The following is a 15,555-nucleotide window of genomic DNA, read 5'->3' on the forward strand; positions in this document are numbered from 1 at the left end:
ATCATCTAGTTTATGTAATCAGCTCAAATGCCATCATCTAATAGGCCCGACTATGAACATAAAAGGCCACAAGAAGTTGATGGATCTTGAAGTGTGTAATAGTAAGATATAGCGAATTTTGTTTAGGATATAATGAGATTGTCAACTCTCCTACAACTTGTAATGTTAGGGGAGAGTCTACAATTCACTCAACTTGGAGATATGGTTATCGATACTTTGTGTTGAATTCAACGTGCAACCTAGTAGCTTGCGCGAACAATGTGACTCGACAAAGATTCACACGAGAGACGAATGAAATCTTCGTAAACTTCACATGATCGACCAATTTGATTCTACTATCGCAGAGGTTAGCTCAATTGATTCAAACTTTAGACAAAACAGGGCTGAATTGCATAATTGAATCGTACTCGAGTTAAACTTAAGCTCGAGATAATTACACTTTGCTCCTTTGGTTTTTAAAATTTTTTGGATTCGTCATCCATTTTGTGCCCGGGCCCGTAACTCTTTAAAGACGATATCATGTTAAACCGGCACTACCAGCGCGTATTAAACCGGTACATTTGCTATCTCATTCGACTGCAGTCCGTTACGGACTCGGATCTGGTCAAAAACCGCGGCCCTTGGGGCTCCCCCGAGTCACGTGATCGAATCAACGGCATGCGTGCTGCCTATCTTGCGATCGGACGGTTGCTATCATATGTCGCCTGAAAGCCGCCTCCTTATTTAAACCCTTCTCATCACCTTCCTTGAGATCTCTTTGCTTAGCCTTCCTCTCATTGCGGCTCCGCTTTGCTCGCCGACCTCAGCGCAACGGCGGCGACGATGCAACCGGCAGGTGGCGTAGATCCACGGCGAACACCGCCACTCCCACCGCAGGCTTGGGCTCCGGTTCGCTACCAGGCGCCGGCGATGGTGATGCAGCATCCCATGATGGCGCCGCCACCTCCGCCCCCCTACGGCCATGCTTTCGTACCCTACCACCAGCCCCCGACACCCCCTCCTCCGCTCCCGTCGAAATCGAACCGCTACCAGCAGGGTGGGGAAGCTGCCGCGGACGACGAGAAGCGGACGATCTGGGCGGGGGACCTCCAGTACTGGATGGATGAGAACTATCTCCACAGCTGCTTCGGCTACACCGGTGAGGTCAGGATTTATCCTTTCATTGTCTAATGCTATCGTTCTTCTTCAGATAAAAGGTCATTAATTTGTTTATAATGGATGTGTTTGTGAGGGATTGGATCTTCCTGATCCATTTGGTTCCTGTACAAGAGTTAGTTTAATTTTTTAAAATACTTTTTATACATAGGGTGTTTAGCAAAAATAATAGGATGTTTGGACATTTTCGTAATCTCTGTTGGAAATTTTAAAGAAATCTTAAATTTCTAAGCAAACGATCGTTAGATTTGGTAACTAAGAAATGTCAATTAGGCACTTTTTATTGTGTATATAGATACAAACTCGATAATACTTCCCGTTGTTTCTCCTCCACTACCTGCCAGCAGGTAAACGGTCGTTAGATTTGATCTGATGTAAGTTTAACAAATATATTTTTTTGTCATATTAATTCCTGAAAACACAATAGTCGTTGATGTAGGATTCATCGAGTTCATTCTAACAAATTTAGCTAATGCTAACTGATAAGGTTGAAGTTAGAAAATATCCTGAAGAGCACACTTTTCGACCATGGAAGCATTGTTAAGAAACAAGAATGCTGTGATTGATCTGCTCTTCAAAATCAGTAGTACGTGGGAACACCTTATTCTATTTTAGTGGCAGAGTGTTGGACTACTTTATTCAATTTTAGAGACTCACATATCGGGGCATGAAGACAAAAATATAGTTGATAAATATTTCTGCGAATTCTCCTTGCAATACATCACACTCAGAAATTAGGAGAGTGGAACGCAGGAATCAAAAGAATAGTGAAGTAGTAGTATTTTTTTGGGGGATTATACATTTAAGATTTCCAACTTGTAGAGCTTTGCCATCTATAATAAATGGGAGAATAAGATGGGTTTATTTGAAGTATTACGTCTTAATTAGCTTCTACACATTCAAAGATTACTATCTAAAGTGGGCAAGTTGAACTTCCAACAGGACTTGATTTCCTAAAGAAATTTCTCTTGGTCTTGAGCATGTTTCTTCACCTTGACTTGAGGGGAGATCCTTTGTAATGATAAAGAAAAATACCACCGCCCATCAATTTGCCACATTAACTGATGACAACAGAAAGAATGGTTTCTCCCTTTGATTTCACTTCCGTAAGCTGAAAGGTTTTTTTCACAGATTAGATCCTGTGTAAGCTTGACTCCGCAGTTGTACTTGTATGCCATTGCCTATCTGTTATCACTACTCTCTCAAACTTGGAATCTTGTTATCCAACTCAAATTTGATCAGATATACCTATCCTTTTTGAACACTTGGAGTTAGAATAAGAGGAGATAATAAGTTATATACTCTTTCACTGGGTCTAAAGTGCTCATCTCTTTGCTTCCCTCTTGTCACTTGTTTCCTTTTGAGAAGTCAAAGGGGATGATGCTGGGGACTTCTCTATTTAAACGAATTTCCATGATTTGAGCTGGTAACAGACTCTGGTTTTATTTAAATGCCACTGATGTGTAGCACATGGAGGTGGATAAGTATCCTTCCTGTAACAACAAACTCTTTTATCTTTTGCCTTTTTCCTGGTCAAAGTAACTATCCAACTAATGTTTTCATATTCAAGTTACAGCTCCAAGATTCACTATTTATACTGCGATAGGATCATCAGAAAGAAAAACATGCTTTAGGGTTATTTCTCCCTGCATGGAACTGTTACCCACATAAGTGCTAGTCGAATCTACATGCCCAAAGCACATAACATGAGCTCTGTTTTCTTATGTGCATTCATCATATTTTCCTTCTCACATAAGCAACATAATAAGCGTCTTCCTCTTAGTTTTGCTTGAATTAACTTTAAATCCAACGTTGTGTTTTGTTAATGAGTTTTTATTGGCAAGAATCATTTGGACAAATGCAACAAAGTAATAATGTCTAAAACTTGGAAAATTCACATGATAGTTATGTTTAGCATGAGCTTTTGTATTCTTTCCTTTTTGTTAAGAATTGATCTTTTTACATAACATAAAATGCACTCTAATGGAAAATTTAAGTGCATGATTTGTTGCTAATCAACAGACATTTAAGTGGATTCTGTAATTTCTTCTGTATGCTCTTAGTTTGTGGTGGTACTAATTTTGAATCATGCTGTCCACTGAAATGGATATAGGAAAAAATCATTTTCTTTTTGGATAGCCTTGCATGAAATGAGAATTTAATCCTATTGATTCTAAGTTGATTGGATCAGCCAGTCCTGATTTGTATTAGCTTGTCTAGATGGGAATTGATGATGCCTACCTAAAATCTTAATTTCCCCAATTTTCTGAAACTCCTCTGTTGCTGATGTGGAAACAGAGAATTTAAAATCCATTCATATTCTTCTCATATTAGGGTCCAGTGTGATCCTTCTCAATTGCAACTTTGCCATGTTCTGGTGGAGTGGACATTTGTTCAATCATCAATGGACTATCATAAGTCCTGCAAATTTTAAACAAATTGGAATCTTCCTTATCATTTCCCTTGGTACAGACTCTGATAACTTTTCACAAGAAGATACATTATACCAATACTTGAGTTGCTTAGTGCCACATGTATAGTGCAGTCTAAAATATACTCATTGCATTTGTGTTGTTACAACAACATACCATGCAGGTTGTCTCCATAAAAGTTATTCGCAATAAGCAGACTGGACAATCAGAGGGTTATGGGTTTGTGGAGTTTCATTCACATGCAACTGCTGATAAAGTACTTCAGAATTTTGGCAGTCATCTTATGCCGAACACAGATCAGCCATTCCGGCTAAATTGGGCATCATTTAGCATGGGTGATAAGCGTTCAGATCTTGCTTCTGATCACTCTATTTTTGTAGGAGATTTAGCTTCTGATGTTACAGACATGCTTCTGCACGAAACCTTTTCTACTAAATACTCTTCAGTAAAAGGGGCAAAAGTAGTTGTCGATGCAAATACTGGACGTTCAAAAGGTTATGGGTTTGTTAGATTTGGAGATGAGAATGAAAAAAAGCTTGCCATTACTGAGATGAATGGTGTTTATTGTTCTACCAGGCCTATGCGCATTGGCCTTGCTACTCCTAGAAAATCTTCTGGTATGTGTGACTGAACTAATGTTCTTCACTTGAGTTTCCTTTTTTGCTGATGTAATTCTCCGCCATAAATGCAGTTCAGAATTTTTAGATCTAAGTTTGTCTCTTAGTTAATTTTCTAGGTAACATTGGTGGACTCTTGAATCATATATATATATATATATGTGTGTGTGTGTGTGTGTGTGTGTGGTTTTTACACATGCTGCACAGGAGGTCTTCTACAGCGTGTTTAGTGGTTATGGACTATGCTTTACCAAAATCCATATTGTTTTTCTTCTTAATTTATACTTGGCTATTCTATAGAATTTATTTCTTTTACAGTGTGCTTAGTGATTTATTTTATATTAGACAACTATGTTAATCCCTTTTTCTTTTTTTGAAGATGATTGTTTGTTTGGCTAAATTTTGATACACTTACCCACCTTTACCCTTCATAACCTAGGCTAGGAATTTACTTCAGTAGGAAACGTATTGGATACAACCATGTGATGTCTGTGGATTGTTAAGGTGGTAGTAATCATGCATTTTGGTGGTTATGTTCGTGAGAGCTGAAGTTCAGGCTTGTTAGGAGTCTTGGAGATCAAGAATGTCTCAGCTTTCTGAATTCTGTGTTACAATGGGATTTAACTGGTAGTTCTTGAAATATTTTAGGAAGAGACAGCAAGCCAGTTTCTGAAAAGGTAACTATGAAACATCAAATGGAAGTGATGAATGGCTCCACTATGTGGTTGCGATGTTTCATGTGGAATTTGGGATGCAAATAGCAAATGCTTAAGGATTAAGAGCATGACAAATCAGATGCTTGTATGATAGAACCAACATGAAGCTAGAAAGTGAAAGGTCTTGAATGGCAACTAACTTGCACTTATAACTCAAGTAAAGATCAGGAAGTAGTCATTGCATAATGTGATAGTCGTGCCATCCTCCATGCCAAAAGGAGACAAAGTTGGACGTGGATACAATTTAGTGAAAATGGGAGAACAAAAACCTAACATAGAAATTAGTGAAAATGGGAGAACAAAAACCTAACATAGAAAATATCTTCCAGACTCTAGAGGCATGCACACCTGATCCCAAGAAGCAAGGAACTAAATTGAAGAGATCTGAGAATTAACCACGTTGCCAGAGGAAAGTTTCTCTTTAATTGATCAAGATTGTGAATGAACAAGGTAAGAAGAAGATGCAATGAAGTCGGATAGAGCACTAATAATGCACTATTGAGGTAAGAACACTATTAATTAAAGTATGCCTCTGATCAAATCTATATAGGCCACTCTTGGATGATTCATCCCAATAACTCTTACCTGGTGCTGATACCCAATGGAAAACCAATACAGGAGATTTGCTGTGTAATGTATGAGCAACCAATGAGCCTCAGCAAGCTAGTTTCCCAATCACATATTCCTCCGAAGATGAGTCAAAGAAGAATTACAAAGATTAATTTGCTTAACTGCTGGAGGTGGAGAAGGCCAAAAGCACAATTCAAAGGTTGTGATTATCGAAACCATGGCCCTTGAGAAAAACAATGTATCATGACCAAATTGAGGTATTTGGCATCCTAAGGAATAACCATCCCATGCTATCCATAGAAAAACCAGCCTCTTGACTCTTTGCCAGTATCTAGTGAAGAGCAATAGTGGAATATTTCCAATTTCAGTCTTAAAACTTTTTGTTTCTTAATTCTTTACAATTCAAATTTCTTGTTTAATCTATTTACACTCATGTCAATCAGCACAATATCTTTAATCTTTTGTACCATCGGTGAGTTCATCTAGTGATACATAAAAGGATAAGGATTTAGCTTACCTTTATTGTAAACATTTAGTTATAGGAATTAGGAAGATTATTTATCACACTTTCCATAGCTTTAACTTCAGTGACTACATTATCATACATGTCCTTTGCCTCATTAATATGATTAGCACCAAAATTATCAGACTCCATTTACATAAGTTCTTCAATTATTAATATTAGAAAACAGTTAGCAAACCATTCATTTGATTGATTTAGCGTGAAATGGTTACCTGATCTATTGCTGCTCTAAATCCACATCAGAGAATGGATGGAAGTATCGATTAAATTCATTCAGACAAGTTGTCATGGTTGAATTGGTTTAAACATATGTTGTTTTTGTGTGATTCTAGGAGAAAAAAACAAAGGAAAAAGATTATATGAAGAACATGGAAAAGTCTCCATCCATGTGTAATATTACTCTGCAATAATCTTTTGATACGGATGCATAGAATGTAGACCAGAATATTATTTACTCTAATTTTACCGTATTTGTCTAGAAACTTGTGATTGCTGGTGACTGCAACCTACCTTTTCAAAATACCTCGTTCATGTAGGATTACCTCAACTCAGGTTGAAAGTTTTAGCCAAATCTAGAAAGACTTGAGGTTAATGCTTGTTTTGTTTTTTTTCAACAATAATTAGAACAAACCTTATCCTATGATGTCTTGGACTGTATCAGCAGCTCCTTCTCTAACTTCAATATTTTGTCTGGACCAATAGCCTAATCTGATCTGACTGCAAGTGACAGTAGTTGTCACTCATTTATTTAGCTTGTTTTCTTCACAAGAATTCAATTTACAAGTGTCCACCTCAGATTCTAGTTTCATTTTCTATCCTTATTTTATTTTAAAGAAGTGAATGCTGTCTTAATCTCAAGTCATGGATACTTTAGGAGGTTTTGGATCAAATGGTGCATCTTCAGCTGGGTCCCAATTAGATGTTGATTCAGCTAATACAACAGTAAGAGGATTTTTACTACACAGCAATATAGGTGTGCATTGTATTTGCATTTTCCTTTGACAATTTATTTTCTGGCGAAGGTATTTGTTGGAGGGCTGGATCCAGATGTCAGTGAAGATGATTTAAAAGAAGCCTTTTCTCAGTATGGAGAGGTTGCCTCTGTTAAAATTCCTGTGGGGAAACAATGTGGTTTTGTGCTTTTTGTCCACAGGTATTTGTCTGATTTAGTCCTGAACATTGTAAACAAAAGTGCAATAAGTTCAACACATATTGTTACTTTGTAAGTATTTTTTTTAAACCAATACAGAAACAATGCTGAAGAAGCAATGCAACAATTAAATGGTACAGCTATCGGCAAGCAAACTGTTCGTCTATCATGGGGTCGAAACCCTGCTAATAAACAGGTAATCTTTTGATTCCCAACTCCAAATCAAGAAGGCAATACTAAATAATTAGGACAGATTGCATTTTGTTGTTGACTATGTAAATCAAATTCATTAGTTTCCATCATTTGGAAATGTAATTCCTCTCAATATGGAAGAGTAATCTTTAAATATATCCTAAAACTCTCCCTGGTCAACTAGGAACCTAGTCCATTCCTCATTTTACATAGTGTAAATTTCTCTCTCTTCCTCTATTTAATAGATAGATTCTGGATGATTGATAGACATGCAGAACCATTGTTCCAGGTATTGTGAATCTATAACGTTGCTAAAATAGTGACTTTTCCTTAGAGAAATCATGAATTATCTTTCATCATGCAATATTACTGGAATGTACAATCAAAATAATGGATAATAATGTGGGTTGACTCATAAATAGTATCTCACACCAAGGACAATATATAATGGATATGCATGTGATTCTTGTGATGCATCATGTGTCTAGTAGACCACCAGCCACAGTGGTAGTATTTGTTTGCTCCTATTTTTATCTTGGTCTTGCATTCTTCTTTAATGGAGAAAAATCATAGCTTTTGAAACTGTCAGGTTGCCTGCTTATGTATTGTAGTGCTAGAAGATTAATATTCCAGCCACTACTTCGTCCATTATTAATTACATCTTTCATTGGTGTGTCCTATGAGTATGTTTTTCTAATTAAAATGATCAAAGTTTCATGCTTGTTGAATTACCTGGTACGACTAGGATATTGTTTGAGGGCTTTATTTTCGGTTAAATTTGCACACTGCCATTTTTCATGGTTGATTCAAATTAAGACAAAGTTTCATATTATCTCAGTTGATGCATAATCTTCAAGTTTTGTTTCTAATTGTGGTCTGCCCTTGACAAGAATGCTATTACTTTATCAGTACTTTGGAAATGGCATGTTTATCTATTTACGTGGCATGCCACATCATCCAAAATTAGACATTTAAAAATTTTGATATGCCACGCCATGTCATCATAAAGTAGTAACACACAGTAAATTCATTGCTACCTTAATGTTGTTGATGTGGAATGTCTCTTCGTATGATAAATTAGATAAATACGGCACTGAAACAAGATTGAATTCTTTGTAAACAGCACCGTTGATCTTTTTAATGATAGACCACAATCGAAACAAATTTAAAGTTTTTGTATGTAAACAATTTAAGGTTGAACCTAAATTCAAAACAATCTTGAAAGCCAACACTGTATATGATATCCCTGTTCCAGGCTGAATCATCTGATCTCCTGATTCTTCTGTTCTTTTTGCAGTCAAGAACTGAACGAGGCAAGAGGTGGAATGGCACCTACTATGGGGGGCAGATTTACGACGGTTACAGCTTACCTCCTCAGTACCCTGGCATGTACGCCGTGCCATATGGCGCTTACGCATTCTATGGAAGCCAACAGCAAGTGAACTGAGAAGAATACTTCCTGCTGATTCTTCAAAGTGAAGCGCAGGTAAAGCTGCGATCTGTAGTTGGTGAGTTAGTCAAAAGAATCCTGTTGTGTGGTGTGTGAACTTTTGCGGTCCATAAAGAGTTTTCGACTCGAGATTCTCACGAGATTTTGTCCCAGGTCATAACTAAATTTGACTCCTATTTGTGTGGAAGTGTATGCCAATTGATTGATAGATAATGTGCTAGTTTAAGGAACATTGTTCCTGAAACAAGTAAACATCAACTATTTAATACATGGAGTCTATCATTACTTGAATGTGATGAAAGATTGATTAGGGAATTAGAGAACACAAGTTTTCTCTGTCACTGCTTGATCTCCTAACTTGATGGATCGATTTCTAATCATTTTTGAAACTGATCAGGCTTTGCAGCTTTTATCACAGAGCATCCAGAGCACTCAGGTCAGGTGGGTGATTATTTTTGGGTTTTTATTTTCCTTTAAATTTTTAGAGTATCTGGCTTTGCTTGAAATGTTTATGTTTATCTAGAGATTTAATTTAATATATTTATTAAGATTGTTCACACAAAATCTTTAAACTGTTAGACTAATATAAAATTATGAATAAATATAACGAATTTATAGACAATAAGTAGTTTTTATTTTATAAGTACTGACTTACTGTATCAACTAATTTTCGCCTTGAAACTTTGATTTGTATATAGCATTATCAATGTAAAAAATTAATTTAAGATTTTTCTTTTTGTTTTTTTAGAATCCAAGCATGAATAAATCATGAATAAACTATCAGAAATCTAGTCATGAAGTTTTATTCTTAGAACTCCCATTTTTGTTGTTAGAGAAGCACATCAATTTCATTCACTACACAAGATTCAAATTTATCACTTTTGATGTTTATTATTAAATTCAATCTAAAAAATCAAACTTAACTGAATTAAAACTTTGATTTACTTTAATTTAGTCTATAGTTTGATGAAGCATCAAGTTATAATAATTCGGTTTAAATCGAATTAATTAATCGAATATATTTATTTTGAAAATTCAGTCTCTCAATTATAAAATAAATTCATTTTAAATCGAACTGATTAATTTTTTTTAAAAATAATTTATTTGATTTTAGTGGTAAAATTAATTTTATTTGTCTAAGAAAAAGTTTTTTTAACTAAATGCTAACTATAATATTTTTCGCCTTCTATTAATGGGCATCAGCTGCAGGCTTCCTTTCTCTGTGCTCCTCTGCCCGAAGGACGTCGACGTCCCTCTAGGGTTTGATGAAGAGCAGGCCCTCCATCAGACATGGCCGCGAGAAGTGATGTCACCTCCATCAGACAGGACAAAAATTTGAATCATGACGAGTTGGTTATGATAATAGATTTACAAAAGACAACAAAAGTTAATTCGACAACCCCAAACAATATCACCTTCATTATAAATCGTAATCGTAGAACAGATGGTCATGTAAGACTGCTAAAGTGATAAATTCTATCTTTTACCGAAGCAAGAAGTGATGCCATTGACTGGATCCACAAGGCAAGATGAGCTGTGTTTGCCCCCTCGCATTCTTCTGGATTTCCCAAGAACAACATTTTGCAATAGGATTTATCACTACCTTCTTCGTTTTTCTCTAACTTCAATCTTCTGCACACCAACTGTTTGATCGATTTCTCTCCTCCTTTGAATCACCCATTCGATCCGATCAAAATGGTCAAAATTCACCACATTAAACTTGCTAGGAAAAAAATAGATATTCATGGTTTACAAAATCTGATCGACAATTTATGAATAAACCTAAGCCATCACATTAACTAAACAATTTATAGGTTGCAAGTTTCTTCCAGTAACGTTTAGCAATTTCAACACGCATTACATGCAAGAGAAGTTATCATAATAAGTCCTAAATCATCAACTAAACAACATTGAGTGTAACCAAATATGGAAGCAATTCCCTCTGATATTTAGAAGCAAACCGTGAGGGATAGACATTCCGTGCGCCAAGCGATGTGAAGAATTCACACTAGTTAGAAGTAGGGCCTATAGCGCATCGGCCTTCTGAATCGAGGAAACCTCCTGCAAAGATGATGTCGTCGTGATTAGTGGTTCCACAGCTAATAAAATGAACCTAGGGTTAATAGGAAGAAGATGGGGGCACCAACCCATATCCGTAAGGGGAGGCATAGTAGGGTGGCATGTATGGCCTGCTATATGGATATGCCATGTAAGGATTGTATCGCCCAGGGCGGAACTGCTTCAGCCCTGGAACATTAGTACGCTTGGCTGCGACCTGAAACGAAGTATTCTTCATCTTGTTAGAAAAACCAACGCTACTGCTTTAGAAGAATGTGGTAAGAAAAGTATTTGGGAGTAAGTAGCAAACCCTGAGTTGACGACCATGCAGCTCCGAGTCATTCAACTGAAGAGCCTCTTGGACAGCCTCGACTTCCAAGAATTCAACATAAGCAAACCCCTTGGGCTGACCAAATTTGTCAGTGAGAATAGTGACCCTGTTAACTGTCCCGCATGACTGAAAATGCTGTTGAACTTCTTCAGGGGTGCAAGCATATTCAACCTGCAGTTTCGATAACAGTAGCAACATAAGTATCAACGCTATCAAAGTATTATACAAAACAATTATTGACAAATAGTTATAATTGTGTAAGTGTTGATGCTAAGAATAAGAAACCAAAAATCTCTAATAGAACAGGAAAACCTTGTCCCATTCAGCAAAACTATCAAACGTAAAAGATAGTTTTAACATAGACAACGCATAAATTCTAATAAGCTTCTATCGAACACTCCTTGATCATGCCTATCGTACAGAAAAACTCAGCTTCTATGAGCATCTTGAAAGTTTTGGTATTGTATCTCATAGGTTTAGGAGCAATAACATTTTCTAGATAGTAATTGTTAGGATCTTTAAATTTGGCAGCCTTGCCAGTTCTCAATACCACACCAGCCTAAGTTCTCAAGGATATGACATCAGTTTGAGAGTGGACAGTGGTACTTTCAGGTTTCAGCAAAAAAAATAATGTGCACCAGAAAAAAAGTTCCAACAAATGAAAAAACCATTTTCATTATAATCACTTTGTATTTATGTGAAAATATCATATGCATTACGTAATTTACAGATGTCAGTTGATCAATAATAGTCTTTTTATATAATGCTGCCACTGTCGAGATGCAAGCAATGACATTGTAATAGCCTTTTTTCTTAGGGAAATCAACCAACAAGCTATGACATTCATGTATGTTTCATAATTCAAATGTTATGAGTTGACTAGATATCTCATCATATAGGAACCAAAAACCAAAAAAGAACATCACGCTGACAAAGATAACCAACCAGCAAACACAAACTATACGATAAAAAAATTAAAGTTTCAATCTTTTCCACACAGAAATTCTATAGCAAAAAATCATTGAGAATCACTTAGCTGCACGCCAATATGCTCTTATTTCTAGAAAATGACAACAGGGAATAAAAGGAATTGATTCAATGATTAAAATAACTAGAAATGAAATTGGTTTCCTACATCAACATCTTAGTACGTACAGTGAAAAGGTCACAAGAAGCAGTACAGACTCTCACCAGAAATGCTAAGTAACAACATGCCCAAAGTTCTCCAAACACCACAAAGGTCAGCATCTGCGCCTTAAGTTGGATAGTTACATTATGCCCAATAGAAGAATGGACATCAAACCACCTGTCCCACTGCCTAACTTCAAATCATCAGGTCACTCAATTCTTTCATGCAATCTTTAGACCAACTCTATAATTTTTTCTCCTCCTTTTCACAAAGTTATCTGATAAATTCATTTCACTTTTTTTTTCTTTACTTTTTATTTTGGCTGTCACTTTTTTTGTAAGCTCTTTTTTTTGGCACAAATATTCATTTCTTCCAAACTCTTCGATATTTTTGCAAGTAATTCTCCTTTTTTCCCCCTAAAAAAATCTCATTTTCCTTTTTTTTCTTTGTAATTTTCTCAACTATAAGCTAACTATAATCAAAGGCATCCTGTACAGTGGGTAACAGAGAAGTCATAGAAGGAAGAATGCACCTGCGGCAATTATTACATGCTCTGTTAAACAAATTTCAAAAACACATGATTATGTCATAGAATGAAATGCATTTCTATTGCAACATCCAAAAAGAACTCTTTTCCTACAGACTTCTTTTGATGTGTTTCACCGATGCAATGAGAATGAAAAGAGTTTTAAACAGCAAATATAACCAGACCCAATGTGCCCAAAATAATGGCAATAACAAAGCAATTACTATGAGCATATAACTTGCATCAACTGTAAGGCTATATAATTGACCTTTTGATAATGTAGTGTTCTCATCTGAAGTGTATATTATCACCAAAAAACAGTGTCATAGAGCATGGAGGAAGAAAAATTTGCTAATAAACGAAGCTAATGAAAAGAATCATTTGTGAAGCGATGCTATAATTTTGGATTGAATGAGCAAGGCAAGTGATTTTGTCATGATCAAATGGTTTCTATCTATTCATAGTTATAATCTTATTTCTATTTAGGAGGCTGGATATGATGTTTTCAGATAAAAAAAGGGTCATAAAGCAGTACTAAATGCTTCACAATGACAAATTTAAATTTAAATTTGTGCAATGGGTCATAAAGTTAGAAAGCAGTACTAAATGCTTTATATGGTCGAGTAGGTTATCGATATTGTGGTTGATAATTATTGTATGGATCTGCTATAATATCACAATGACAAATTTAAGATATCTGGTTTGAGAATAATGATACCAACTAATAATCATTTAGCACTTAAATCCATCCAAACCATAATAACTTTATTTCCAATTATCATATTTCTAATGAGCACCGACACTGTCAAAAAACTTGAACATTATAGTCAACACTCCTTGCATGGGGCACAGCAAAGTAATATGGCACCAAAAAGGAAGGCAAGCTTAATCAACTTGTTGATATACCATATAATACCAGAATCTAACATCCATAGAAGCATCATTATAGTTGTAGGTAGTATATCTAAATGGAGGCCCTAGCACAGCATTTGTAGATTGGCAAAATATTCAAAAATCTGAAAAATAAGCATTAAGTATATTTAACCTGACTGGATTATTCTACAGAATTATAGATAAATAAGGTTCAAGGGTCCATTACGAACAAAGGGTGTTGCACAGTACAAGAAATAGAGGTCAATTATATCACATGAATCCACAGATGCAAATATCAAGTAATGTATAAACCAAAAGCACCAATCAGACAACAGAAAACTGAAGGCCCAAACACAATTGCATAACAAATAATGCTGCAACAACTCACATTGCCAACATATATGGAGCGGGAATCAGCCTCTTCTTTATTTGGTTGATTTGTTGCCGCTCCATTAGGATCTACAGAATTTAGAAGATAGAATTAGTCAAATACTTCTTGGAAAAAGGGAAACAAACAAAATCTTAAATCTACAAATGAAACTGAAGCACCATATTTACAACCAAAAGAACACACAAAACCCAAGTAGAATATAAAAAAATAAGATGCATATGAATACTCACTACAATGCCATACCACAAAATATATGATACCCTGATATCTCAGGTACAAAGTGAAAAATGGGTAGGAGTACTAAGAGTAGTATATAGAGGTGAATAACACATGCTACTTGAGTCACACAACAGAAACCTCCCAACACAAAAGCAAGTGTCAGTGATGCTGTGATTTGTCTCCTGTCCATTATTTAGCACGAACATGATAGAAATATTCATACTAGGGACATGATCTGACTTGACATTGCAAACATATTTCAGAAAATTTAAGCAGTGTAACTCCTTGATGAAACAGAATTTTAGAAACCACCCGACCGAAATGAATAACACAAGGCACGGAGATGGGCATCGATTCATAATCGTCCTATACTTCCGTAAATTATCAGGGCAATGAAAAAAAGGACGCATTGTTATGACAATCAAACATCTAATAGCTAAAATAATATATTCGAACACTGCCGTTATTATCATCGCCAAGTAGCATAAATCTCAACTATTTGGGATCCATCTTATTTGTTCATTCAGTTCCATTCAAGGATTATAGCATTAATAGCGTTCAAAAATATGAACACCAGCTTACGATCTAATCAACGAAACCTGGAAAGAGAGAGGGAGGATAAAAGGGTACGAGATCGGACCTTGGCCTGAGCCCATCTCCTTCTCCACCTTGGCATGCATATCACGGAGAGCAGTCGCCTCCTCCTCCATCTCCTTCAGCCGCCTCTTCATCTCTTCCAGCTCCTGCAACTCATACACACAGTCCACAATTAGGAGTGCCGTTAGGGTTGGATGGAATCTCGTACGAGAAGCGATGATGGCAGATGGGAGAGAGGAGTACCTTGGAAGCGTCCTCATCGGAGCGCGACATGTCGACGTCGGCGTCCATATCGGCCTCGTCCGGAATCTCGCCGCCGTAAACTTCGTGTTCGTCTTCGTCCATCGCCGTCACTCGAGCCTGAGAGGCAGCCTAGGCTTTTGGAACCGCCCCCATCCGGGGCTCGGAGAGCTATTTATAGGAGGCCTTCCTGTATCCGCATACGCATTTTCTATGGGTCCAGATCTGCATAATGCCTGATATCGTCATATACGGGAAAGATACGCAATTTCGTCATTTAAAGATTAATTTTGATATTCTCCTAAAAGCACTAAATTTTAAAATTAAAAAAAATATAATATGAACTTTTATTCGATTTGCTTTCGAAATATATGAAATTTAATTAT

General features: G+C 36.3%; 2 protein-coding genes across 2 annotated transcripts; one reads left to right on the forward strand and one right to left on the reverse strand.

Annotated features, from left to right (window-relative positions):
• The first annotated feature begins 770 nt into the window (after window positions 1-770).
• LOC141838827 (polyadenylate-binding protein RBP47-like) lies at window positions 771-9,096 on the forward strand. Its single transcript, XM_074726417.1, has 6 exons — window positions 771-1,143; window positions 3,751-4,204; window positions 6,888-6,955; window positions 7,036-7,166; window positions 7,263-7,359; window positions 8,653-9,096. Exons 1-6 carry the CDS (start codon window positions 823-825, stop codon window positions 8,800-8,802), a joined length of 1,221 nt encoding a protein of 406 aa, XP_074582518.1. The 5' UTR covers window positions 771-822; the 3' UTR covers window positions 8,803-9,096.
• A 1,504-nt stretch (window positions 9,097-10,600) lies between these two features.
• LOC141839434 (polyadenylate-binding protein 3-like) lies at window positions 10,601-15,305 on the reverse strand. Its single transcript, XM_074727178.1, has 6 exons — window positions 15,173-15,305; window positions 14,973-15,075; window positions 14,111-14,181; window positions 11,174-11,365; window positions 10,953-11,080; window positions 10,601-10,866 (listed from the first exon to the last, which is right to left on the reverse strand). The coding sequence occupies exons 1-6, from the start codon at window positions 15,272-15,274 to the stop codon at window positions 10,818-10,820; spliced, it is 645 nt and encodes a 214-aa protein (XP_074583279.1). The 5' UTR covers window positions 15,275-15,305; the 3' UTR covers window positions 10,601-10,817.
• Between the last annotated feature and the right edge of the window lie 250 nt (window positions 15,306-15,555).

The sequence above is a fragment of the Curcuma longa genome, chromosome 11, assembly GCF_044706935.1.
Source record: "Curcuma longa cultivar G26 ecotype Majalengka, Jawa Barat chromosome 11, ITB_CL_G26_1.1, whole genome shotgun sequence".
Lineage (NCBI taxonomy): Eukaryota > Viridiplantae > Streptophyta > Magnoliopsida > Zingiberales > Zingiberaceae > Curcuma > Curcuma longa.